General features: G+C 40.7%; 1 protein-coding gene across 1 annotated transcript in view; it reads right to left on the bottom strand.

Moving 5' to 3' along the window:
• Positions 1 to 26,553, bottom strand: part of lrrfip2 (leucine rich repeat (in FLII) interacting protein 2) — a 202,492-nt gene that overhangs the window by 37,424 nt on the left and 138,515 nt on the right. Inside the window, exons 16-17 of the mRNA XM_078539775.1 lie at positions 12,761 to 12,790; positions 2,483 to 2,614 (exon numbers count right to left, since the gene is read on the bottom strand). Of these exons, the coding sequence (XP_078395901.1) occupies positions 2,483 to 2,614; positions 12,761 to 12,790 (162 nt within the window). The remainder of the gene's footprint in view (positions 1 to 2,482; positions 2,615 to 12,760; positions 12,791 to 26,553) is intronic.

The raw sequence follows: 26,553 nt of genomic DNA, 5'->3' as shown, positions 1-26,553 counted from the left end.
TCTAGGAGTCAGTTTATCTAAACCTCCTGTGGGTCTTGCTTACAGAACACTGGAAAAAAACTCTGAAAACAATGCATGATTTGGGCTCATGGAAAACCTTCAAATTAAATCTGCTGTCTAGAAATTAGATCTGTTTGTGTTATGTTTTTAAACAGTACTTGTAGTACTTTCGGTGAATATAAAACCTCCCGAAACTTCCCCCCTTCTAGGAATACAATTTAAGGGTTTCACAGATTCGAATACTAGATTAAAGGAAATTTGAGCATTCAAATCACCACATTTTGCTAGATTTTCAGTTTTGAAGAAACTGTTAAGGTTATGCAAAAGCTAATCAATACACAGTTTTAGGAAAAGGAAAGAAGTCTCTAACCATCGTTTCGATGAATTTTGATGAATCATTTAAAACCGAGATGAGGCAAAATTTTTTTACTCAGACGGTTGAGAGTCTTGGAACTCTCTTCCTGAAAAGGCGGTGGAAGCAGAGTCTTTGAATATTTTTAAGACAGAGATGGACAGATTCTTGGTAAGCAGGGGTTATCGGGGGTAGGTGGGATGCAGATTTCAGGTTACTTTCCAATCAGCCATCATCTCATTAAATGGCGGAGCAGGCCTGAGAGGCTGAATGGCCCACTCCTGCACCTTGTTCTAATGTATGTTTGTAAATGCCTTCCTGTTTGAAGAAGCAAGTCAACATTTATCTGCATAAAAATGAGCTGTTCGAAGCAAGCTTAACTAGCTAAGTGAGACAACTCTTCTCCTGGTAGAGATTACTGTTCAGGAATCTCTTGGTTGCTTCGTTCAACTTTTGTTCACCTCCATGTTTTATACTACTCTTGCAGCTGAGCCCTAGATTTTCAGTTTCCCAAGTATTTCACTGAAATTCATAATTTTCCGAAGTGCAGCGAAAAAATTTCCTTCTGCTCTAGCAGTGACAAATAAAGGCAAGCAGAAAGCAAGGTCCAAGTTTGAAAAATTAGGTAACAAGATGAATAATGATGATAGTTTAGGCTATTCTGATGAGCAACCTTAATACTAGGAACCTTTACTTAAATTTAAGCAACGAAAATATTGAGGCTATGTTAAAAAAAAACTATTGCTAATACTCTCGCCATGCAGAAGCACAATCCATATCCTAGTAACATTTGTACAATAACACAGATAAAGAGCAATTATGTGAAAGACTATTAAAATGAATATAGTCCCTTACATTTTCATGATGAAAAGCAATGCATTTTTTAACAGGTACCGGCTACGAAATCCTTTGAAATTTAAAAAATAGAAAGCTAATTTTTCTATCCGGAAACAGTGAAGCGTCATTTTGACTGTCCCTTCGCAAATATCCACAGGGCTCCACACTCCCAGCTTCGAAACAGAAAAATGTTCTTATAGTTTACCCCTTGGTTAGTTTTTTGCTTGAATTTTAGTTTTTTTGATATTCAATATCTCCTGATTAAAATCCTGATTTTTCCAATTATTTTACCTGACGTGAACTGTAAAAGCAACCTCTGGCTTTCCAAAAATAGGTACTCCCTCTTCTAGCCTTGCATTCCGATTATTTAAGAGTCCCTTTTGGTCCTTTAGAAAAAAACCGCATCTTTGTACTTACAGATAAAAATTGAATTATGAAGATAGGCACTTTTTTAAAAACCATACAAGATCATTTTACGCACCAACTGCCACTGAAATTTTGACTTTACCCATCCCACTCCCCACATTTCCTAATTTTTTATCTTTTTCTGACAGGCTCTAAACAAATTTTCAAATGTTTCCAAAGACTGAAAATGCAGAGCTCTCCATTGCTGGTTCCATGCTCATATTCTAAACATACGGTAAATTACATAAAATACAAACTGCTGTCATTCAAGCCAAGTCAAGTCAGAGGTCAGGTTTAAACAAGTGGAATTGTTTTCCACTTTTGTGAGGCACAGTTGTTTTGCTCAAATTGCTACTGTTCTGTGGCTAGTTGCTTTGAGACAACAAAGTTATTATTTATCAAACTAACACTACACAGAAAAACATGAATTGCTGTAAGGGTTACATTCAGATAAGAGCACATGCCATAATAAGAATCCAAAATATCTACCAATGAGCCAAAACAAAAGTTAGTCAAATGCTACAAAGGGACTCTGCTCTAGTATGTTAAAGGAGTGCAGTTCAAATTCCCAGTGTGACAGCCACAGGAAATAGAAAAAAAACATGCTGGGGGACATGGCCCTGATACCTTAAGTTCTTTTAATCCCTGCATGTATCTCCCCTCTACATCTTGTATCTGGTCCTTAAGCTCATAGATATCCTGTTGGACACATGGAATGAACCATTGGATAAATTGGAGGGGGAAGGGAACAAAAAACATCAAGCTGAAATAGTGTTATATTTTTGATGCACACAATGCTATAAGAATTTGGTCAATAGATAGAAGCATTTAAATTAAGTTAAATTAAATCACCAGCTCTATGCAAGTATATAGTTTAATAAACCTTACCCGCAATTCACTGAGTGAAACATCTGGATCCAGTATGCTACTTGTATCCCCGCTCCCTCGTCGAGAGGAAGATCCCCCAAGCGAGGCCAGTGTCGCTGCTGACAGCCCTGCAACTGCATTTCGAGAAGCAGGCTAGTAGGTGAAAGAAAGAGACAGATTGTAGCAATTGTCATGGAAACAAAGAAGTGAATTTCAGGATGCACAACTTTTGCTTTGACTGCATGACAACTGGTAAAGCAGAGTAAGTGTTAAATATTCTGAATTTGGGTTTTAAAGGGAGTATGATCTAGTCCATGTTTCAGGAAAAGAAAGTAAAAATTGTTGATTTTTCAGGGAAGTTGTTCATTCTCAGTGGAAAATGATACAATTTCAAATAATGTAAGTGAAACTACTTTCTCATTACCTCAGATATCATTCACCACCTGAAAATATCCATTAAATGATCTACTGTATATTGGTCCTCCTCTCTGATGTGGATAGAATGGTTTTGAGCAAATTGGTTTATTGTGATCCAAGAGAGTCACATTGGGCAGAATTTTGCCCTCGGATGGCGGGCGGACAGTTGACCCCCGCCACTGAAACGGGGCCGGCCGCCATTTTGAGTGGGCGGGCCAATTAAGGCCCGCCCAGCAGTCTTCCCGACAGGAAGCGCTGTTCAGGTAAGAAAAGTCAAAAGAGAGAAATATTAAAATTATTAACATGTCCCCCTCATGTGACAATGTCACACGAGATGGGACATGTTAATAAGAAACACAAAGTTTATTAAATTTTTTAAAAACGGACATGAAACTTCATCCCGCCAGTGGATGAAGTTTCATTAATAATCTGGAGCCCACTGGGGCTCCTGGCCTGTCCGTCAGCCTTAAGCTTGGATGGGTAGGTCTTTAATTATCATAATCAGCCTGTCAATGGCCTCAAATAACCATTGACAGGTCGGCAGGCGGACAACTGATTTCACTATCCGCCAGCCTTCCTAAAAATTTAAAGGGACCAGGATGACGTCAGGGGTTCCTCCCGACGTCATCCCGCGTCATTTTCCCCTCGGCGAGTGGGCCCTGCCCCCAAATCACCAAGGGGAAAATCCTGGCCATTGAGTGATTATAATGCTTGAGGAATAGTGGATTCTTAAGAATCCATATTAGCACAGGAGTCCCTCCCTCCAAACCTAGCCTCCCATCCACCACAAACCCACTGCTATGTGGACTGAGGAACGTGATGAATAATCAAGAGTCCCCCAAATCTCCTTTTATTAGCAATTTCTGTGCATGGTTGGATAATGGTTACACCAGCTATGGTTCAGGAAGCAGCATTTTCACCTCTGAATCAGAAGGATGCAGATTCAAGCCACACTACAGGCACTTAAGCAAATCATCTAGGTTGACATTTCATTGCAGTACCAAGGAGCACTGCCCTGCTGGAGGTGCTATCTTTCCAATGAAAGCCCTCTCAGATGGATGCAAAAGATTCCATGCACTATTTTTAAAAAAAAAGCAATGGATTTCTTCTGAAACCCTAATAGTTATTACTTAGGCCAACATAAGCAAAACAAATTGTATCTTTGCTGTTTGTGGGACCTTCCTACACTATTAGATTTCTTAAATGACAACAAGTCAAAAGTATTTCAATTACTATAAAGAACTTTGGGATATCTTGAGGTCAAAAAAGATGCTATATAATGCAAGTCCATTTAGGATTACTTGTTCAAAAGAAAGCAAAGGTCAGAACTAATAACCCAGGGAACAAAAACATGAACAATTTGATTTCAGATTAAAATTATGGAAATGAAAATCTAGCATCAATAAAATTATCAATTAATAGACAGATTGTTGTAAAATCACAACTGGCTCGATAATGTCCTTTAGGGAAGGAAACCTGCCATTTAGCCAATATGCAACTTCAGCCTCACAACAGTGGTTGACTCTTAACTCAACGCCTCTCTGAAGTGGCCGAACAAGCTACTCAATAGTAGTAACTGTTAGGAACAAGTAATAAACGCTGGCCTTGCCAGGGACATCCAGAAAATGAGTTTTAAAAATAAAGAAATGGCCCTCATGAACTTGTCAATTTTCAGTCGAGGCTTTTCCTCCTATTAAATTAGATAAATGCTGAGTCAAGAGTCCTACTTGTTTCCTGCCCTTCAAAAAAGTTTTCATTTGATAGCTAGAAGCAACATTTAAAATTCATTGAGAATATATCTGAGCTAATACTTCGTACAAAAGGCTTCTTAGGCAGAGTTGTAATTTTATCTACAGGCATTAAGCTAAAATGCGCAAGGTGATACAAAAAGCCAAACTGTTGGTTCTTTGTACAAACCAGCATGAAATTAAACCCTTAATCATATGCAACTAAGACGAGCATTTGATTTGGACTTTATCCAAATAACTCACTCCAGTGTAATTTTCAGGTTAAGAACCATTCAAAAACAGTATGAAGGATGGTCGTTATTAACGTGCGTTGGGAAACATGAACATTTTTCAAATATGACTGGAATTATATATATCGTCACTAAAAATATTACCTATCCACTATTACAGGTGCACCACTATTTTCACTGATCATGTTTTTTGCGAACTTTCACAGAGTTTAATTCTCATCAATTACACTCAAATTAATGCATCTGCAATTAATGTTTACTGGAATAAAGGAGGTTTGGGGCAAGGGGATGTAAAATATCTCAAAATGTTGATGTTTTTCAGAGCATAAATAAAGATTGCTTCCAGTGGTGAATGGGTAACTAGGAATCAAAGACCAAGGGTGACCATGAAAGAATGAAAGGGGGAGTCGGGAAAACTTCTTCATATAGTGGATTATTAAAACTTGCAGGACGATTTTCCACTAGCTGCTTTGAGTGTCAAGAGCCTGTGCGGTGGCCAAAATGAGGTCTTAAGCTACAATGTTGATTTAGCTTGTGCTTAGTGCAAGACGCTATCTTGGTAAAGTTGTTGAACTATTTGTTAGGAACTGTATCCACATCTTTCCTGGAAATTCTCACAGGGCTTCTGCTAAAAAGAACCAATGCTGTGCCACTCTACCTTGTTGGACACATTATAGGAGTTAACAGGAGAAAGGAAGCATGTCACGTGCATCTTGATGAGGGGTTTTCCTGCATGAGGAATGAGAGGAGATGAGGCCAGGCAAAGCAGTACCAAACTGCTTCAACCACTTATATTTATACAGCAGCTTTAATGTAATGTAACATCCCAAGGCACTTCACAGGAGTATTATAAAACAAAGAATGACACCAAACACAAGGAGAAATTAGGTCAGATGACCAAAAGCCTGGTCAAAAAAAGTAAGTTTTAAGGAATGTCTTAAAGGTGGAAAGCAAGGTCAAGAGTCAGAAAGGTGTAGGGAGGAAATTCCAGAGCTTGTAGCCTAGGTAACTGAAGGCACAGCTTTCAGTGGAGTAATTCAAATTGGGAATGCACAAGAGGCCAGAATTAGAGGACTACAGGTATCCCAGAAGGTTGTGGAATCGCAGATTACAGAGATAGGGAGGGAGGGGCGAGGCCATGGAGGGATTTAAAAACAAGGATGAGAATTTTAAAATCAAGACATTGTTTGACCGGTAGCCAAGCAGGAACAGAATTTAGTGTAAGTTAAGACACCGACAGAGTTTTGGATAACCTCAAGTTTACAAAAGGCAAGATGTGGAAGATCAGCTGGGAGTGCGTTGGATAGTCCAGTCTAGAGAGAAAGTCACAGTTGAGCGTTTCAGTAGATGATGAGCTCAGACAGGGGCGAAGTTGAGCAAAGTTACAGGCGGTCTTAGTGATGCGGCAAATGAGGTTGGAAGTTCATCTCAGGATTAAATGTGACACCAAGGTTGGAAACAGACTGTTGTTAGAGAAAGGGGTGGAGTCAGTAGCCAGAGAATGGAGTTTAGAGTGGTGATCGACAACAATGGCTTCAATCTTTGCAACATTGGGGGAAATTTCTGTTTATCCGTAACCATTCAATGATTGTATTCAATGATTCTATCCAGTACTGGATGTCAGATAAGCAGTCTAATAATTTAGCAACAGTAGAGGAGTCAAGAGAAGTGGTGATGAGGTACAGCTGGGTGTCATCAGCATACATGTGAAAACTAACATTGCTTTTGGATAATGTTGCTGAAGGGCAACATGTAGATGAGAAATAGGAGGCAGCCAAGGATAGATCCATGGGGGACAGAGGTAACAGTGTGGAAACAAGAGGAGAAGCCATTGCAAGTGATACTCAAGCTACAATTAGATAGATAAGGTGAGATACTGCAGGAGAACAGGAGATGCGGCTCTCAGCAGGAGGCTTTATCCACTCCAAGCATTCAGGAAAGACTACCACTACATTCACATGACCCAAGGCAAATGCAGGAGGTTCCAGTTTACCAAGGAGCTTGTCCAAGATCTGTACCCTTGTGGAATGAAGACTCAAACATCGCAGTACACACAAGACTGCATTGCTTGTGGCAGTTAAAATCTCACTAACTCTCAATTTTTATGTTACCGGAACCTTCCAGGTTGCCAACCGTAATATCACAATTCTGTGTTCACTTTGGCAAAACGGAGATCTCTGCAGCTCTATACACTGAGGAATAACTATATACTGTTTCCCATTGCCAGAGAGGACCAGAGGCAGAAAGCTCTAGGATTTGGCAGGATTGCAAAATTCCCCATGGACCAGGGAGTCTAGACTACGAGCGCCTCGTTTAAACTCAGAGGTGTTCAAGAAAAGGGATTCTGTTCCCTCAATGTGTAGCTCATATGTGACCACTGACAGTGCATCATGCAGGTGAATGCCTGCTAAGTGACCCTCTGATGCCATGGCTCATGTCTTTGATGAGAAATTCCTAGATACCTGCTGAGCACTTGCACAATGTGAGCTACTCAGCCATCGAAAATATCACCAAGTAGACCACAGGGTCCTCAAGCGGATCCTTGACCTTGTACTTGGCCAAGAGAGTCTCCAGATTGGAGGTGATCCTCTGCATGCTTCACAATCTGGCAATCAGGAGAGGCCAGCAGTTAACACCACTAACTGTGCCGCAGAATTCAGTTCAAGAGCCAAGAGGGAGTTGGTGGTGGTGGTGGTGGCGGTTGGGGGAAAAACAAAAGAAGAGGAGAAACAAAGGATTTCAGGTTTGCACTTGAGGGACACTTGCTATTATCTAATTGAAGAACATTTCTAAGAGCATGACCTATCATCCGACACAAGACCACTGTTACCACAGGCTTCACCTTTCACGAACTTTATCCTTTTAACCCATTCCCCATGAAGGCCACAAAAAAAAACCCACCAATTCCACCAATGCCCATTGCCATAATGAAACAACTTTTATCTGCAGCAACAGTAAACAATGAAGATATCACACATTAACAAATATTAAACCAATCACCCTGGTGCTGACCCTGAGTGGCTATCCTATAAATGCTCTTGATGCTCTACTGCTTTTACAAAAGGGTAGCCCCTAGTGGCAGGTGAGATGGGTGGCTGCCAAAATTCTGTTCCTGTGCATTAGCCAATCCTCTATCCATGCCAACCAACATGCCATCCTCCAACACCTCGTGTAGTAACCTTTTGTAGCACCTTACTGAACGCCGTTTGGAAATCCAAATACACTAAATCTACTGGTCCCTCTTTATCCTCCCACTGCTGGTAACATCCTCAAAGAACTTTAATAAATTAGTCAAACATGATTTCCTTGTCATAAAATCATGTTGACTTTGCTGGATTGCATTGTGATTCTCTAAATATCTTGTTACTTATTCATTAATAATGGTTTCCAACATTTTCCCTATGTCAGATGTTAGGCTAACTGCCCTACAATTGCCTGCTTTGTCTTCTTTTTTTTCTTGAATAGCAGTGTTACATGTGAAGTTTTCCAATCAGCTGGGATCTTCCCAGAATGTAAGGAATTTTGGAAGATTACAACCAAAGCATCCACTAACTCTGCAGCCACTTCTTTAGAATGCAGGCCATCAGTCCCAAAGGACTTGTCAGCCTTCAGGCCCATTAGTTTTCTGAGTACTTTTTCTCTGATCCTGATTATTTTAAGGTCCTCCCCAACCTTTGCTTCTTGATTTTCTACTGTTCTTGGGACACTTTTGCGTCTTCTATTGTGAAGGCAGATACAAAATACTTGTTCAAGCCCCTACCATTTCCTTGTTTCCCCCTATTAATTCCCCAGTCTCAGCCTCTAAGGGACCAACCTTTACTTTCAATACTCTCTTCTTTATATAATTGTAGAGGTTATTCCTACCTTATTTCATATTTCTTGCTAATTTACTCTCACATTCTAATTTCGCCCTTTGTTATATTCTAATTTCTCTATTTTTAAAATCATCCTTTGCTGGTTTTAAAATTTTCTCGAACGTCTAAAGGAGGGATCGTTTACCATTCTCAGTGGCATAGAATGCCATTTGTGACTTTGATAAGAGCCGTTTTAGTCCCGTTGAGGGTTTGGAAATCTGATTGGAGGAATTCAAATATGGAGTTCTGGGAAAGATGGGCATGGATTTGGGAGGTGACAACTCATTGAAGACTTTAAAGTAAAGGGATGGCACCATAGTTCACAAGGACAGAGGGGCACATATAAATAACAGCACCCAGGGAGCCCCAAAGTTACATGCTTAATCCAGATTTTCAAACTGGAGCTCATTAGCACAGCGCCCATTTAGTATCCGTTTTGACTAATATAACCCTCAAAATGCTGCACCACAAGTTGACTTGGGCAGAAAGCATATTATTTAAAGGGAACTGGATAAATACTTGTAAAGGACAAATACGAAAGGATATAGGCAAAGTGCAAGGGAATGGAATTAAAGTGAACAATTCTAATTAAAGACCTAACCCAGCACAAGGATAATGGGTTGATTGATCCCGATAAGAAAGAAACAGCTGAGACTGCTGTCTTATCTGAAAGAGATGAACATATGCCAAACACAGATTCTAACAAAACGTATTTTTAAGAAAAAAATTATGGGTTCTTCTTAGAACGTGGACAATATTGGCAAAGCCATACCTATTGCCTGTCTAGAGTTGCCCTAAGGTGCAGTTGTCCACCCTCTCGAGTAGCATTTCTTTCTAACACAGGTCTTGTCGAGCCAATTTAGAGAGAATGAACTGTGAGCTCCATATTGTGTGGATTGAATTACATATAGGCCAGAGCATGCTAGAAAGTACATTAACTTTCCTGAAGACTCTCGCTGATTTTCTGATGCTTTTCATAGCCAATTTCAATACTTCACTTTTGAGACTTGAACACAACCTAGTCTTTATCACAAGACTTGACAATTCCAATGCACTCTTGACTGGCTTCCCTCATTCTACCCTCCATATGCAGTAGTGCAGTGGTATTGTCATTGGACTGGTATTGTCATTGGACTGGTATTCCAGAGACCCAGGGTAATACTCTGGAGACCTGGGTTCAAATCCCACCATGGCAGATGAGTGATTGTTTTAAGGTCCTCCCCCAACCTTTGCTTCTTGATTTTCCACTGTTCTTGGGATACTTTTGTGTCTTCTTTTGTGAAGACAGATACAAAATACTTATTGAAGAAACTATATTAAGAATAGGGTGACTGAACACCTTGAAAATTTTCAGCTGTCAAGGAGAGCCAGCACGGCCTTGTAATGGGCAGGTCCTGCCTGACAAATCTGGTTGAATTTTTGAAGAGGTAACTAAAGTAGTGGACAAGGGAATGTCTATAGATGCTATCTACATCCAGAAGGCATTTGGTAAATTATCCTAACAGGCTGTTAGCTAAAGTTGAAGCTCCAGACTGAGTGGCAAAAGAGCATGAATATATTGAGTAGGTACTCCAATTGGCAGGACATGACGAGTAGTGTCCTGCAAGGATCTGGTTTGGTGCCTCAACTATTCATTACATGTATCAACGGCTTTAGGTGATTGGTTGAAAAGTCACATATCCAAGTTGCAAATGACACAAGGATAGGCGGCATTGTAACCAGTGGAAGCAAAACATTACAAAGAGATATTGATAAATTAAATAAATGGACAAAATTATGGCTCATAGGTTTCAACATAGACAAATGTAAAGTCATACACTTTGGACTTAAAATAGATCGCGCATACTACTTCAAAAATGGTGAAAAGCTGGAAACAGTGTAGTTTCAAAGAGACTTGGGGTTCATGTACATAGATTAAAATGTTATGGATGGGTATTGAAAACAACCATAAAGAGCCAATGGAGTGCTTGGTCTTTATAACTAGAGAATTAAAATACAAGTGGTTAGAAGTTATGCTATATCTATACAAAGCCCTGATTAAACCACACCTGCAGTACAGAGCAGTTCTGGAAATAGCACCTTAGGAAGGATGTAGTGGCCTTGGAGGGAGGGCAACATAAATTTATCAGAGTGATACCTGACTCTAAGGACTAAATCATGAGCGATTATACAAGAAAGGTTGTACTGCTTGAAATTTAGCAGGTTAAGTGATGATTTAGTCAAAATCTACAAGATATTAAGGGGAACGGATGAGATAAATAGAGATGATTTCTGCTGATTGGCGACTAAAGGACAGGGGTGCATAGTCTAAAAATCAAGGCTGAAAATAGAAAACCTAAAGGGCATTAACAGTTTGAAATTGTTAATTTTGACTCGTAGGTTCACAAATTTTGTTAACAAAATAATTTAAGGTATGTGGGGCAAAGGCAGTTATGTTGAGTTAGGTCACAGATCAGCCATGATCTCACTGATTGAAGAAATAGGCTTGAAGGACTAAATGGCCAACTGCTAATCACATGTTCCTAAACATGATCCACTTTTCTCCGATACTTTCATCTAACCATTCTGCCCAGTTCAGTTTCCTTAACTGACCCTTCAAAATCTGTCTTTTGAAAGTTGACTGCTGCTTTTTTAGGCTTCCTCTTTCCCATCATATGCACAGGGCCCCAAGAATTCTTAACGTGGCAATGTAATCACAAAAAGAGTTGAGATCAACAGCATTTGCCTTGCAGCCTCCTTCATTCTGGTGCCCAAACAGCTCAAACTGCATACAATTAAAAGAAATAATTTCAAGGTATTCAATAAATGGTTCAAGATAATTCTTTAACACAACTCCAGTATTGATACTTTAAATAAAATTTTTTAATTGAAAAAGCTTTACTTTCAAGAAAATGTGAAATTATGTGCTATCTATCATATGAGCTTCCACCAACATTAGGCAAAAATTAGTTTAGCACCAACTGTCACAAACAAATTGTGATATTACAGATTTTAAGGACAACTGTTTTAAAGGTACATTTATGTTTTCAAACCTTTACAATGAGTCTAAAAGCCTTATTTGAAATGAAAGTATGGACATACAACATGGCACCTTTCTGTATTTGTTCAAACCTTGTCAGGCTCATATCTCTGAAGTTGGCTACAAAGAGTCATTAAAATGCAAAGGCTCCACCAAGGATGTCCACTGAATCTTCGTGAAAAACCCTTTTACTTCTGCGGGAACAGGAGAGAGAAAGGGACTTCGAAGGGCCACAACATAAATAATTTATTTTCCTGGTGAAACAATGCTTCCTGGAAATTTAACATAGCAGTCATTTTGTGTTATTTGAACTGAAGAAAAGGAAGCGGTAAGAAGCCATCTTGGAAGGCAAGGTGCAGAACCCTAGGAAGAACTCAGAGACAACGTCAGAGAAGGTTCCTGACCATGGGAGGGCAAAGAGGAAGTTATTAAGGAATCTGCTGTTCTGCCCAGAGTCCAGACAATCTGCAAGTGCCGTAACTGCAGAATCAGTGAGGAATAGGAAATCTTCTCTCTCTCCCAAAAACCTGCTGACTCCACCTTAAAAAGGCAAACCTCTGAATTTTCAACTACAGAAGCCATCACAGTTGACTTTTCAACTCCAACCCTTCACTCCAGATAACCAAGAATTCACCTGCAAGCAACGGGCCCAGAACAAAATCTCAGTCGGTTTTGAAATCTCATCTTGAAGTATCTTTTTTCCTTTAACTGCATTTTAATCTGTGTATCTGTATTTTAGTTAACAATTCTATCATTTTATTTAAGTAACTTACAGTAGTAGTTTTTCAATAAACTAACCTTTATCCTGTTTAAGACTAAAGCTTGTTAGCTGGTTATTTTTAAATTGGATCATTTGCAAATTAAACGAGAGCTATGTACACACACAAATTCTTAGGTCACGGAGGAAACACTTCTTACATGGTTGCATACCAATTCTATGCTGAATGTAGTGAGCTAACCCTTCAGCCCTTAATGGAGCTCACAATATTCTCAGTGAGATACTGAGATTACCATAATTATTTATTACTCACCCGAGAAAATGATTCAGTCTTCTCATCCAACTGTAAAAAAAAACAAATTAAACATTAATAAGAAAATACCAACAAGGCATATGGGATACTTGCCTTTATTAGCCGAGGCATAGAACACAAGAGCAGGGAGGTTATGCTGGTTAGGCTACAACTGGAGTACTGCATGCAGTTCTGGTCACCACATTATAGGAAGGATGTGATTGCATTGGAGTGGGTGCAGAGGAGATTTACCAGGATGCTGCCTGGGCTGGTAGGTCTGAGCTATGAGGAAAGGTTGGATAGGCTGGGGTTGTTTTCCTTGGAGCAACAAAGGTTAAGAGGGGGCCTGATAGAGGTGTATAAGATTATGAGGGGCATAGATAGGGTGGATAGGAAGGCACTTTTTCCATTTGTAGAGGGATCAATAACCAGGGGGCATAGGTTTAAGGTAAGAGGTAGAAGGATAAGAGGGGAGTTGAGAAATGTTTTCACCCAGAGGATGGTGGGAGTCTGGAATTCACTGCTTGAAAGAGAGTCAGAAACCCTCACAACATTTAAGTAGTATTTAGATAATCACTTGCATTGTCATAGCCTCCAGTCAGATCTTTGTTGACTGGCGCAGACATGATGGGCCAAATGGCCTCCTGTGCTGTAAATGTTTATGAGTGTACGAGTCTTATGAGCCTTATATAAAGTTAATCATGCCAAACTAAATTTTTGAAAAGAATCCCAGTATCCCTGATCTACCAAATTTGGAAATAATTACTTCAGAAAAAATACAAAGTTAACATTCATGAAGAACCAGATTACTTCTTTACAGAAGTACCTGTTCATCTAATGCAATGGATAAGCAATAACAGAATTTCAGAGTCGTGCAGAATAAAATTCACGATGTTAAGTGAACGCTATTTAAGGGTTAATTTGTATATAACTTGATTGTTGTCCTGCTTTCATTTCTTTGTCATCATCCACGTGCACTATAACAAGTCTTTCCATCTTAAAAAAAACCCTCACCATTCATCAAATTTTACAGTGTCATCATTCAGCTCATGTGAATCAGAAAATTAATTTAAAAAGGACTTTCTTTCCACTTGACAGGTTTAAACTACTTACTACTTTGCAGCCAGCATTTAAAAGTCATGGATCACGTTTATTCTGCTCCAAAGTTACTGTCCCATGGATTGGGCGTGGTCCTCCCGCAGCCAGCAACCATATCAAATCTGTCATAATATTTATCCTATCCCGAGCCAGGAAGACCCATTTCTGAGTGGGCTACCCCAATCTAACTGCTATCGTCAATAATTGCAGCAGCATTATTTGGTAGCAACATCAACATTACATAGTGATTTAATTGTGCACGAATTGTTACCTTCAAAGAACAATTATAGCACAGAAACACAAATCTTTATCAAACAGGAGGCCATTTGGCCTGTCGTGTCTGTGCCAGCTCTCAATGAGCAATTCACCTAGTGTCATTCCCTCACCTTCTCCCCATAGCCTTACACGTTCTTCCTCTTCAGATAATAATCCAATTTCCTCTCGAATGCCTTGATTTACTCTGTCTCCATCACACTAACAGGCAGAGCATTCCAGATCTTAACACTCACTACGCGTAAATGTTTCTCAAGTCTCTATTGCTTCTTTTGCCATTTGATCAGTGCCGTCTCATTCTCAATCCCTCCACCAGTGGGAACAGTTTCTCCCCATCTACTCTGTCCCAACCCTTCATGATTTTTTAAATATTCATTCATGGGATGCAGGCATCACTGGCTAGGCCAGCATTCATTGCCCGTCCCTTAACTGCCCTTGTTCAGAGGGTATTTAAGAGTTAACCACTATCAATACCTCTATCAAATCCGCTCAGCCTTCTCTTCAAGAAAACAGTCCCAACGTCTTCAATCTATCATGTTTCCAAAATCCACAAACTGAAATATATATTTCAAGAATTCCTCCCCATCTTTGTTCTTCATGATAACCATCCCAATCGATATCAGAATAATTGATGTCCCCCATTACCACGATGAAAGAATTCTTTCTGTAATTTGTATGCAATTACATTGTCCCAAGGCTAACACTGATCCTACTGAATGCCATGATTCTGTCTGTCTCCATCATAATCTTAGGGAGTGCATTCTAAACCCCAACCATTTGTTTTGCCGAAAAAAATGCTTTTCCCATTTCTTGCCATTGCTTCTTTTACCAATCACCTTAAAGTTGTGCTCTCTGACTCTTGACACTTCCATCAATTGGAACAGCTTCTTCCTACATACTTTGTCCAGGCCTCAGGATTTTGAATACCTCTATCAAATCTCCTCTCAACCTTCTCTTCTACAAGGAGGGCAGTCCCAACTTCTCCAATCTATCTACATAACTGAAGCTCCTCACCCCGGAACCATTCTCATGGGTCTATTCTGCACTCTATCTTCACATCCTTACTAAAGTGTGGTTGCCAGAGTTACACACAATATTTCAGAGTGATGTAATATCACAACATCATAACAATTACTCTACACATGCCAAAATGTCATGGTCAGCCCGGTGCATGCATGAAATGTTGAGTCTGGATAGTGCAGCTGAGTACAGGAAAATAGCCCGCGCCTGACAAAACAAATGCAGTGAAATGCTTCACTCTCCAAAGATCCAGGCAACAATGCTATCGATTTAAACCCTGCTTTTGTTCTGTTCCTTTCATGTACAAACTCAACTGCAGCAATGACCATTATTTGCCAGGGCTTTAGATCGGCAATCTGACTCACAGGTGCCTTCCGATTTCTTCAGGTCACCATACTCCAAACTCGGCAAGGTGTCTTTCCTTACTGCACCAAATGCATCCTGTTGTGCAGTTTATATTAATGCAAAACATGTTTCAAAATCTGCTCTAGTGACCTCACTGGTCAGATTACTGCAGATGAACTACTTCAAGATCAAGTTCTCTAACCAACAGAAGTGCGTTTTATTTTTATTTATTCGTTAGTGGGATGTAGACGTAGTGGGATGTGGACATCGCTGGCTGGGCCAGCATTTATTGCCCACCCCAAATTGCCATGCATCTGCTGCCCTTGTCCTCCTAGGTTGTGGAGGTCCCAGATTTGGAAGGTGCTGTTGAAGGAGCTTTGTTGAGTTAGAATCATAGAACCATAGAAAAGTTACAGTGCAGAAAGAGGCCATTCAACCCATAGTGTCTGTGCCAGCCAAAAAGAGAAAAAAAAACTAGCCGCTCATTTTAATCCCACTTTCCAGCACCTGGTCCACAGCCCTGCAGGTTACAGGACTTCAGATGCAGATCCAGGTACCTTTTAAATGAGTTGAGCATTCTAGCCTCAACCACCAATTTAGGCAGTGAATTCCAGATGCCCACCATCCATTTATTGAGTATTCCCTTGCCTTGTTTGCCTTCCCCAAATGCATTACCTCACACTTTTCATGGATTGAATTCCATTTGCCACTTCTCCGCCCACTCAACCAAACCATTGATATAATTCTGGAGTGGACAGCTATCCTCTTCACTATCAACTACACAGCCAATTTGTGTGTCACCTGCAAATTTCCCAATCATGCCTCCCACGTTTAAGACTAAATCATTAATATATACAACAAACAGCAGGGGCCCCAACACTGAGCTCTGTGGAATGCCACTAGAAACCGTTCTTCATTCACAAAAACATCCATCGACGATTATCCTTTGTTTCCTGTCACTGAACTAATTTTGGATCCAATCTGCCACCTTCCCCTATATCCCACGAGATCTCACTTTCCTGGCCAGTCTGCCATGTGGGATCTTGTCAAATGCCTTACTGAAATCCATGTAGACAACATCCACTACACTGTCCTCATCAATCCTCCTTGTTACTTCCTCAAAAAGTTCTATTATGTTAGCAAGACACAATCTTTCCCTAACAAAACCATGCTGACTATCCCCGATGAATCCATGCCTTTCTAAGTGACAATTTATCCTGTCTCTCAGGATTGTTTCCAATAATTTGCCCACCACTGAAGTCAGACTGATGAACCTATACTTTTCTGGCCTACCCCTCGCACCCTTTTTAAATAATGGTACAACATTCGCAGACCTCCAATCATCTGGGACCTCGCCTGTATCTAGTGAGGATTTGAAAATGATCCTCAGAGCATCCGCTATTTCCTCCCTGGCTTCAACAGCCTGGGATACGAACCATCTAGCCCAGGCGATTTATCCACCTGCAAGGATGCCAGCCCCTTCAGTACTTCCTCTCTCACTAAGTTTATTGTACCTAATATTTCACATTCCTCCTCAAACTAGAATGTCACCATGTACATTTCTGTTAGGCCCTACCTTTTCCTTAGTTATTCTCTTGAGAGTTATTGCAGCGCATCTTGGAGATGGCGCACAATGCTGCCACTGTGCATCAGCGGTGGAGGGAGTGAATGTTTGTGGATGGAGTGTCAATCAAGTGGGCTTTATCCTGGATGACATCAAGCTCCTTGAGTGTTGTTGGAGCTGCACTCATCCAGACATCACTCTCCTGACCTGCGAATTGTAGATGGTGGACAGGCTTTGGGGAGTCAGGTGGTGAGTTACTCACTGCAGGATCTCTAGCCTCTGAGCTGCTCTTGTAGGCACAGTATTTATATGGCTAGTCCAGTTTCCACATTGCCAGGTAGATGCCAGTGTTGATGCTGTACTGGAACAGCCTGGGTAGGAGAGTGTTCTGCCGAAGGGTTATGAGGACTCGAAACGTCAACTCTTTTCTTCTCCACCGATGCTGCCAGACCTGCTGAGTTTTTCCAGGTAATTCTGTTTTTGTTTTGGGTAGGAGAGTGGATTGGTCTAGAGCACAAGTCTTCAGTACTGTTGTCGGAATGTTATCAAGGCCAATAGCCTTTGCAGTATCCAGTGCCTTTAGCTGTTTCTTGATATTACGCAGAGTGAATAGAATTGGCTGAAGGCTGGCATCTGTGATGCTGGGGACCCCAGGAGGAGGCAGAGATGAATCATTCACTTGGCGTTTCTGTCTGGAGATGGTTGCAAATGGTTCAGCTGTCTCTTTTGCATTGATATGCTGGGCTTCCCCATCATTGAGGAATGGGATATTTCTGGAGCATACTCTTAACGTTAGTTGTTTAATTGTCCATCACCATTCACGACCGGATGTGGCATGACTGCAGAACTTAGATTTGATCCTTGGGCTGTGTGATCGCTTAGCTCTGTTTATTGCATGCTGTTCGGAATGCAAGTGTGTTGCAGCTTCACCAGCTTGATACCTTATTTGTAGATATGCCTGGTGCTGTTTCTGGCATGCCCTCCTGCACTCTTCATTGAACCAGGGTGTTTCCTTCAGCTTGATGGCAATGGTAGAGTTGGAGATATGCTGAGCCATGAAGTTGCAGATTGTGGTTGAATACAATTCTGCTGCTGCTGATGGCCCACAGTGCCTCATGGGTGCCCAGTTTTAAGTTGCCAGATACGTTTGAAATCTATCCTGTTTAGCAACGCAGTAGTGCCACACAACCTGACGGAAAGTATCCTCAATGTGTTCGGGACTTCAACTCCACAAGGTGGTCACTGTTACCAATACCTTCATGGACAGATGCATTTGTGACAGGTAGACTGTTGAGGACGAGGTCAAGTAATCCCCTTGCTGGTTTCCTCACCACCTGCCGCAGACGCAGTTCTAGCAGCCATGTCCTTTATGATTCAGCTAGCTGAGTCAGTAGTGGTGCAACTGGATACTGAAAACCCTCATGTTGAGTACATTCTGTGCCCTCTTCACCATCAGTGCTTCTTCCAATTGGTGTTCTACAAAGAGGAGTACTGATTCACCAGCTTGTGGGGGTGGGGGAGAGGGGTGGTAGGTGGCAATCAGCAGGAGGTTTGACAGTGCCATGAGACTTCATGAGGTTCAGAGTCGATATTGAGGACTCCAAGGGCAACTCCTTCCTGACTGTTTACCACTGTGCCAACACTTACGGATATACCCAGGGTTGGTGATGATGGTGTCTGGGACTATAAAAGGTATAATTCATTGAGAATGACCATATCAGGCTGTTGCTCGTCTAGTCTGTGGTACTGCTCTTCCAATTTTGGCACAAGCCCCCGGGTACCAGTAAGGTGGCCTTTGAAAGGTTGACAGGGCTGGGTTTGCTGTTGTCATTTCCAGAGCCTTGGTCAATACCAGGTAGTCTCTCTGGTTTCATTCCTTTCTGTTGACTTCATAGCTGTTTGATACAACCAAGTGGTGTGCTCGGCTATTCCAGAGGGCACTTAAGAGTCAACCACATTGCTGTGGATCTGGAGTCACATGTAGATCAGACCAGGTAAGGACAGCAGATTTCCTTCCCTAAAGGGCATCAGTGAACCAGATGAGTTTTCATGACAATCGACCATGCTTTTAATACCAGATTTTATTAACTGAATTCAAATTCCACCAGCTGCCATGGTGGGATTGAACCCATGTCCCCAGAGTATTAGCCTCGGCCTCTGAATTATTAGTCCAGTGACATTACCACAAAGCCACACCCTCCTCCTAAATAAATAAATACAGCTAGGTCCACTCTTGGTGAGGCTTCCATTACAGTCAGAAATCAGACCTTTTTTTAAAAAAGCAAAATGGAGAAAACATTTAATTACAAAAAGATACAATGGTTCCTAGTTTTTAAAAAATTACCCAACATGCTTCCAGCATCATCTACAGAGTGACACTGCCCCGCATCTTCAAAACCTACACTAAGTGCTCATGTAATATGACACTTCACTAAACAAGAGAGGGAGAAAAGTCAATGAATGATTCAATCCAGGCCATTCTGCAGCATTACATGCAGTATGAGTTTTGTAGATACCTTAACTAACTTGATTAACTGGAGCAGTGCATGACTGTAGGACACTCAAATAAGTGGAATTGAAAAATGAAAAAAAAATCAAACAGGGAGTCTAATCTGATATAAAAGTAGAAAATTTCCCCATGTTCTTATATGCTAAAATGTGCTCTGAACACATGGCAGGTGATTGTGCTGAGCTCTTGCCAACACTGGAGTATGCACCAGCAAGTGGTACAGCACAAATCACTTCATTCTCTCAAGTACACACACTAACATTGCCTAGGTCAGTAATTACCCTCAATCAACATCATCAGGTTATCTGGTCAGAGTCACATGGCTGTTTGAGAGAGCTTGTTGTGCACCAACTGGCTGTCACATTTCCTACAAAGTAATAGTGACTACACTTCAGAAATATTCCATTCCCTGTAAATCACTTTTAGATGTCCCAAGGTCATGACAGATATTCTGTAAAATGCAAGCCTTTTGTTTTTTTAACCAGACAATTCCCCCAATATGATTGGCATCAGACACAGCCCATTTTTACAAAGTAAGTTATACTTGGATCTTCCTTCAGCAATCAAGAGTTGGGTCTGAAAACATAGCATCTGCTCTCCATTCATACAAAATACTAAAGTTGTTTTCTGAAATGGCCTCAAGGGGTACTTCACTGTTTTCTGAAAACGAGGTCTTCCTGGAAGCTGGCCATGGCAAATTCAGGAGGTTTACATTATCACTGTTGCCAAATGTGCAGCACCCATGTGCCAGGACAGGACAGCAGAAGGACTCTGACAATATAGGATGATCTTATAAGACCCTAATTCTGACAAAGAATTCCACATCTTGGTAGAGAAATTATCTTTCACCCTTTTGGCAACAAAGGATCTGGATAGTTCTATCGCCATTGATGCACAATAACTATTTAATACCCATCTGACTACAATGGAGATGGTTACTGAATCTTGACAGATTCGCCACAGTTTTAAAGACTGAATTTTTAAGCTGGCACATAATGAATGGTGAATTAGAATCCATCCATGCAACACAAGACCAATAATGACTCAAGATCACAAGTTTTGCTGGCAATTCCATGCCTATCTGGCATGAGACTATCCCTGAAGTGGGTCTTTGTCACTATGCTACCAACCTGGAACAAGAAGTGCATACTGATCTTTAAGTCAGAGCAGTGACGGAGCAGTAATCGAAGCATGTGTTACATAGATCACATCAAGAATCAGATTCCAAGCTAAACACACTTTATTATTAAATTAACCAGTGCAAGTATAAAAAAATACTCAATTTCCGAGATCCAATTAAGGTAGTTTCAACTGTAAAACAAGGAATGCATGCTTATGCTTCAACACAAAAACCCCAGGGAATTAGATAAAAAATGTAATCTAAACAAGTTAGGGTTTGTTAAGCACAATATCAACTTGGAATAATACAAGTTGCAATAGTGCAAGTATATTTAACTGGAATTGTTTTTATGACTTGAAGACCCTCTATTAAAAGTTCAAGGTCCTTGGTTGGGAGCATTTTCTGTCATTTTAGAAACTAACTAAAATTCAGAGATTACAGCACACAAAATATTTGGGGCTCAATGATCACACTGCAAGGATAGTGCATGTATTTCAACATGGTTATGGTTGCCATGACAAGACTATATGTTTATCAAAACAAGGACACCTCCCTTACTATGAATCAGTAGGTTGAGTACTGCTGAATGCCAAGTTACTATAACAATGCCTTGACTTCTTAATTCTATGACTAGGTTCTTCCATCTGGTGTATTTCATAGCAATATACTGCATTCTTGAAATACAGATACTGTAATTTTAAAGGCCCATTATATGAATCAAACAAAAGTAAGCTCTGGAGTTTATATATCTCGATGATATGGTAGCACAGTGGTCATTTTGCTGGACTAGCAATTCAAAGGCATAAGCTAATAATTTGGAAACAGAAGTTCAAATCCCACCAGTGAATGGGCAATTTAAATTCAACTAACTAATTAAATAAATCTGGAATTAAAAGCTAATATCAGTTTCAAAGTGTCCATTACTATTAGTACATCAATATTGGGAAGTAAATATGTCCATAACCAGTCTGTCCTACGACTCTAGGCCACAGCAATGTGATTCTTAACTGCTCTCTGAAATGGTCAGCAAGGCATCAGTGTACCAAAACTGCTATAAAAAATCTGAAGAATAAAACCAGACAGACCTTCTGACATCAATCTAGGCACCAGATTGGGACACAACAAAGACACGGCTAGCCCAGTTGGCTGTGCAACATTCTCCTCTAAAATCTGGTTTTGAGTCAAAATTGGGAAATCTGTCCCACAGCCTAGTCAAGCAACAGCCTGATTGCCATAATGACGGAATCATAACTTACAATCACCAGCCCTGGGTACGCCCTGTCCCACCGGAAAGACATACCTACCAGAGGTGGCGACAATGGGATACAAGTCTGGAGGCGGTGGCCCTGGGAGTACTCAATATTGACTGCAGACCCCAAGGAGTCTCAAGGCATCAGGTCAAATATGGGCAAGGATTCCTGAAAGGTCTCGACGGGATGGACGTGGAGGGGATGTTTCCTCTTGTGGGTGAGTCCAGAACCAGGGAGCATGGTTTTAGAACAAAATAAAAACAGAATTACCTGGAAAAACTCAGCAAGTCTGGCAGCATCGGCGGAGAAGAAATCAGTCAACGTTTCGAGCCCTCATGGCCCTTCAGCAGAACTGAAGCATAGTTTCAACAAGGGAGAAATATAAATTGGTTTAAGGTGGGTGGGGGGGAAGAGACACATTGAGGGTGTGGTGTGAGCAGATAATCAAAAGATGTCAGAGACAAAAGGGTCAAAGAGGTGTTGAAGGTGGTGGTCTTTGTCTGAGAAAAGTGCTAATTAAGAATGCAAGACAGGATATTCAAAGTACAGCTCTAGTGGGGGTGAGGTGGAAAGACTAAAGGTTTTAGTTTTAGATTTAAAAATAATGGAAATAGGTGGGGAAAGAAGAATCTATATAAATTATTGAAAAAAAAGGCGGGTGGGGGGGGAAAAGAAACGGGGTGGGGATGGGGGGAGGGGGGTTTAAGATCTAAAGTTGTTGAATTCAATATTCAGCCCAGAAGGCTGTAAAGTGCCTAGTCGGAAGATGAGGTGCTGTTCCTCCAGTTTGCGTTGCGTTGAGGAACAGCACCTCATCTTCCGACTAGGCACTTTACAGCCTTCTGGGCTGAATATTGAATTCAACAACTTTAGATCTTAAACCCCCCTCCCCCCATCCCCACCCCGTTTCTTTTCCCCCCCCACCCGCCTTTTTTTTCAATAATTTATATAGATTCTTCTTTCCCCACCTATTTCCATTATTTTTAAATCTAAAACTAAAACCTTTAGTCTTTCCACCTCACCCCCACTAGAGCTGTACTTTGAATATCCTGTCTTGCATTCTTAATTAGCACTTTTCTCAGACAAAGACCACCACCTTCAACACCTCTTTGACCCTTTTGTCTCTGACATCTTTTGATTATCTGCTCACACCACACCCTCAATGTGTCTCTTCCCCCCCACCCACCTTAAACCAATTTATATTTCTCCCTTGTTGAAACTATGCTTCAGTTCTGCTGAAGGGCCATGAGGGCTCGAAACGTTGACTGATTTCTTCTCCGCCGATGCTGCCAGACTTGCTGAGTTTTTCCAGGTAATTCTGTTTTTATTTTGTTTTGGATTTCCAGCATCCGCAGTAGCTTTTAGCTTTTTGTTTTTAGCATGGTTTTAGAGTTGGGTGTCGCCTTTTGGGGACGGAGATGGGGGGGAATTTTTTTTCTCTCGGAGGGTTGTGCGACTTTGGAGTTCTCTGCCTCAGAGGGCAGTGGAGGCAGGGTCGTTGAGTATTTTTAGGGCAGAGGTAGAGAGATTCTCGTTATGCGAGGGAATCAAGGGTTATCGGGGGTAGGTGGGAACGTGGAACTTGAAACACAAACTGATCAGCCATGATCAAAATAAATGGCGGGGCAGGCTCGAGGGGCTGAATGGTCTACTTCTGCTCCTATTTCGTATATCCGTAAGATCTGGTGGAAGAAACAGTCGAAAATTCTATAGCACAGGCCAACATATTCTAGCTAATAGCTAGGCTTCCTTTTACCTTGAGTCTTTCAGTTGGCTTCTTTTCCATAGAGATGCTTTCAGCATTACAATGCTTGATATTTCAAACTTCCACCTGATTACTACCCATCACCCTTGCTCTGTTGATTGATCAGCATTCCTCCGTGTTGAACACTACTTGGAAGAAGCACCAAGGAGCTAAGGCGCAGAATGTAGTCTGGGTGGGGAACTTGAATGTCCATCACCATGAGTGGCTCGGTAGCACCACTACTGATGGTCTTGGCCAAGTCTTGAAAAACAAAGCTGGCGACAACTGGGCCTGCAGCAGATGAGAGCGCGAACAAGGGGAACGATCCACTTGACCTTGCCCTCAACCTGTCACAGATGCATCTATCCATGACAGTATTGGTAGGAGTGACCACCAACGATAAGTGGCAGTGGTCAATTAAGCAACTAACGAGGCAAAGCGGCTCCACAAACAACCTCATCCTCAATGCTGGCAGGGGGCCCAGCATGTCAGTGCAAAAGATGAAGCTAAAATATTTGCAACCATCTTCAGATAAGTGCTGAGTGGATGTTCCATCTTGGCTTCCTTCTGAGGTTCCCAACGACCCAAAAGCCAGTCTTCAGTCAATTAAATTCACTCCACTTTACATGATATGAATAAATGGCTGAGTGCAATGGACACAGCATAGATTGTGGGCCCCAACAATATCCTGTCTGTCATGTTCTAGAACTAATCATACTGGCCAAGCTGTTCCAGTTCAGTTGCAACTGTCGCATCTAAACAAGGGAAAAATTGCCTAAGCAATCGCTGTCTGACAAATCCCATTTGGCTATTTACTGCCCCATCAATTGACCCTCAATAATCAGCAAAGTGATGGAGGATGTTGTTACCACTGCTATGAAGTGGCATTACTCACCAAATTTCAGTTTAGGTTCAGCTCCAAACATAAAACAGAGTAGATGTTAACGGTAGTACTCAGACTGAAAAAAAGGTGGGAAGCAGTGACCCAAGTGGATCAGTGCTGCAACCATTTCTGTTCAGTATTTACATAAAGGATTTGAATTCTGAAATTAGAAATCCAATTTTAAAATTTATAGAGGACTCCAAATTGGCAGTACAGTTAATGCCAACGACTGCAATAAAATACAAAAGGACATTAATAAACTTGAGTATTGCTGCCTGGTTTAAATTTCAAACAATGCTTGGCAGTTGCCAAACAATTAGCACTCTCTTCACATATAGTATAAATTGTTATTTTCCCCCTTAAACTGTTATTCTTGCAAGTGTCCTGATGATTGCAAGACAAAAAGCTTAGACATGTCTCTTTTTTCAGCAATGCTCAAGTTCTGTACGACCAAATTACTATTAATAAAAACTTGCAAAATGGACATGTAATTGGCAAATGAACTTCAACATAGATATGCATGAGGTGGTATATTTTGGTTGAAAGACGATGGAAGTCACATATTCCTTGGGAAATAAGTGTCTAAATGGGCTAGTAGAGCAAAGGGATTGTGCATGTACACATACACAAATGATTAGAAATAGTGGCCGGATTGAATTTACTCTGCAATACCTTACCAAAAATCTAAATATATTATGTCTATTAACTTATCCTTAACTACTCTTCTGCTACTTCTTCAAAGAATTAAATTAGGTTGGTCAAGCATGATCTTCCCTTGGTCAAGCATGATCTTCCCTTTTGAAATTTGTGCTCTATTATACTTTCAGTTTCTGGATTTTTTTTTAAGATCATCTTTGGGTAAGGATTCTGTTCCTTTCCTACCCCTGACATTAAATTAATAGATCTATAGTTAGTGGACTTGTTCTACCTTCCTTTTCACGTATAAATTACATCAGCTAACCACCAGTCTTCTGGACCTTTTTCTTTTCTGATAAATTGTGCTTTGGTGTCTCTTGCCCAAGTTATTTGAATGTGTGGGGATGTGTATCCATTCAGATCAGGGGTTTTATCCTAAGTTTGATTACTTATCAATTAACTCTCTCTCCTCCCTTGAAAAGAGATCAGAAAAGATGTCATGTCCAACATGGCAGTATCCTTGGTAAATACTGAGATGAAGCAATTATTTAATATTTCTGTCATTTTGGTGTCATTCCTGAGAGTTTATTGCATACCCCTTAATGTCCCATTATTTTCCTTGAGAATTTAATTTCGTAATTTCTGTTTGCCTCGATCATTTTTTTCCCTATTTCTTTTTGTATTCCTTTTGTCATTCTTCCCTCTGTTGTCCTTCTTTGAATTTTGCCTTTATTTCTTTATGTATCCATGATGTCCTTGCGTGCCATCATTCCCACTTCCATCTTTTAACAGCAATCATTATTTTTAACCTTTCCTTGCGCTCATATCAAATTTCTTGGACAATTTTTCTGAAATATAATCTAATAGACTATTTTATCTTTATTTTAAAAAAATTATATTTCTGTTCTTTTTCCAACTCCATTTTGATTCAGAAATTCTACTAGTGCTACTATACCCAGGTTGAGGAACGAAACTTTTTTCATCCAATGTAGAATATAGCAGTGCTAGCCGCTGTAACAAGCACCAGTTAACAGCTGTTAACTGTTGCTGTGGGTTTGGGGGTGGGGTGGGAAGGGGTGGCGTAAGAGAAATGGAGTGAAAGGTATGATTTTTAAACATTTACAACATGGATGTTCAAGACAAAATTATGCCAATGCGCTTGAAGTAGGTCACCTGTCACTAAATTTAAATTCCCACATTAGCTTGTGATCACCACAGCAATTAACTATTTCAACACTGCTGCGGTACCTGGAGAGAAAGCAAGAGCAAGTGAAGGACAGAGCAGATGATTTAATAATTGAAATGAATAAAAAAAATGAAGAAGCAAAGCACAAATGGATCTTGGACCTCATGCTGAAAATGACTGAATCCG

Source organism: Cetorhinus maximus, chromosome 4, assembly GCF_964194155.1.
Source record: "Cetorhinus maximus chromosome 4, sCetMax3.hap1.1, whole genome shotgun sequence".
Classification (NCBI taxonomy): domain Eukaryota; kingdom Metazoa; phylum Chordata; class Chondrichthyes; order Lamniformes; family Cetorhinidae; genus Cetorhinus; species Cetorhinus maximus.
This window is presented reverse-complemented; position numbering and strand designations above follow the sequence as displayed.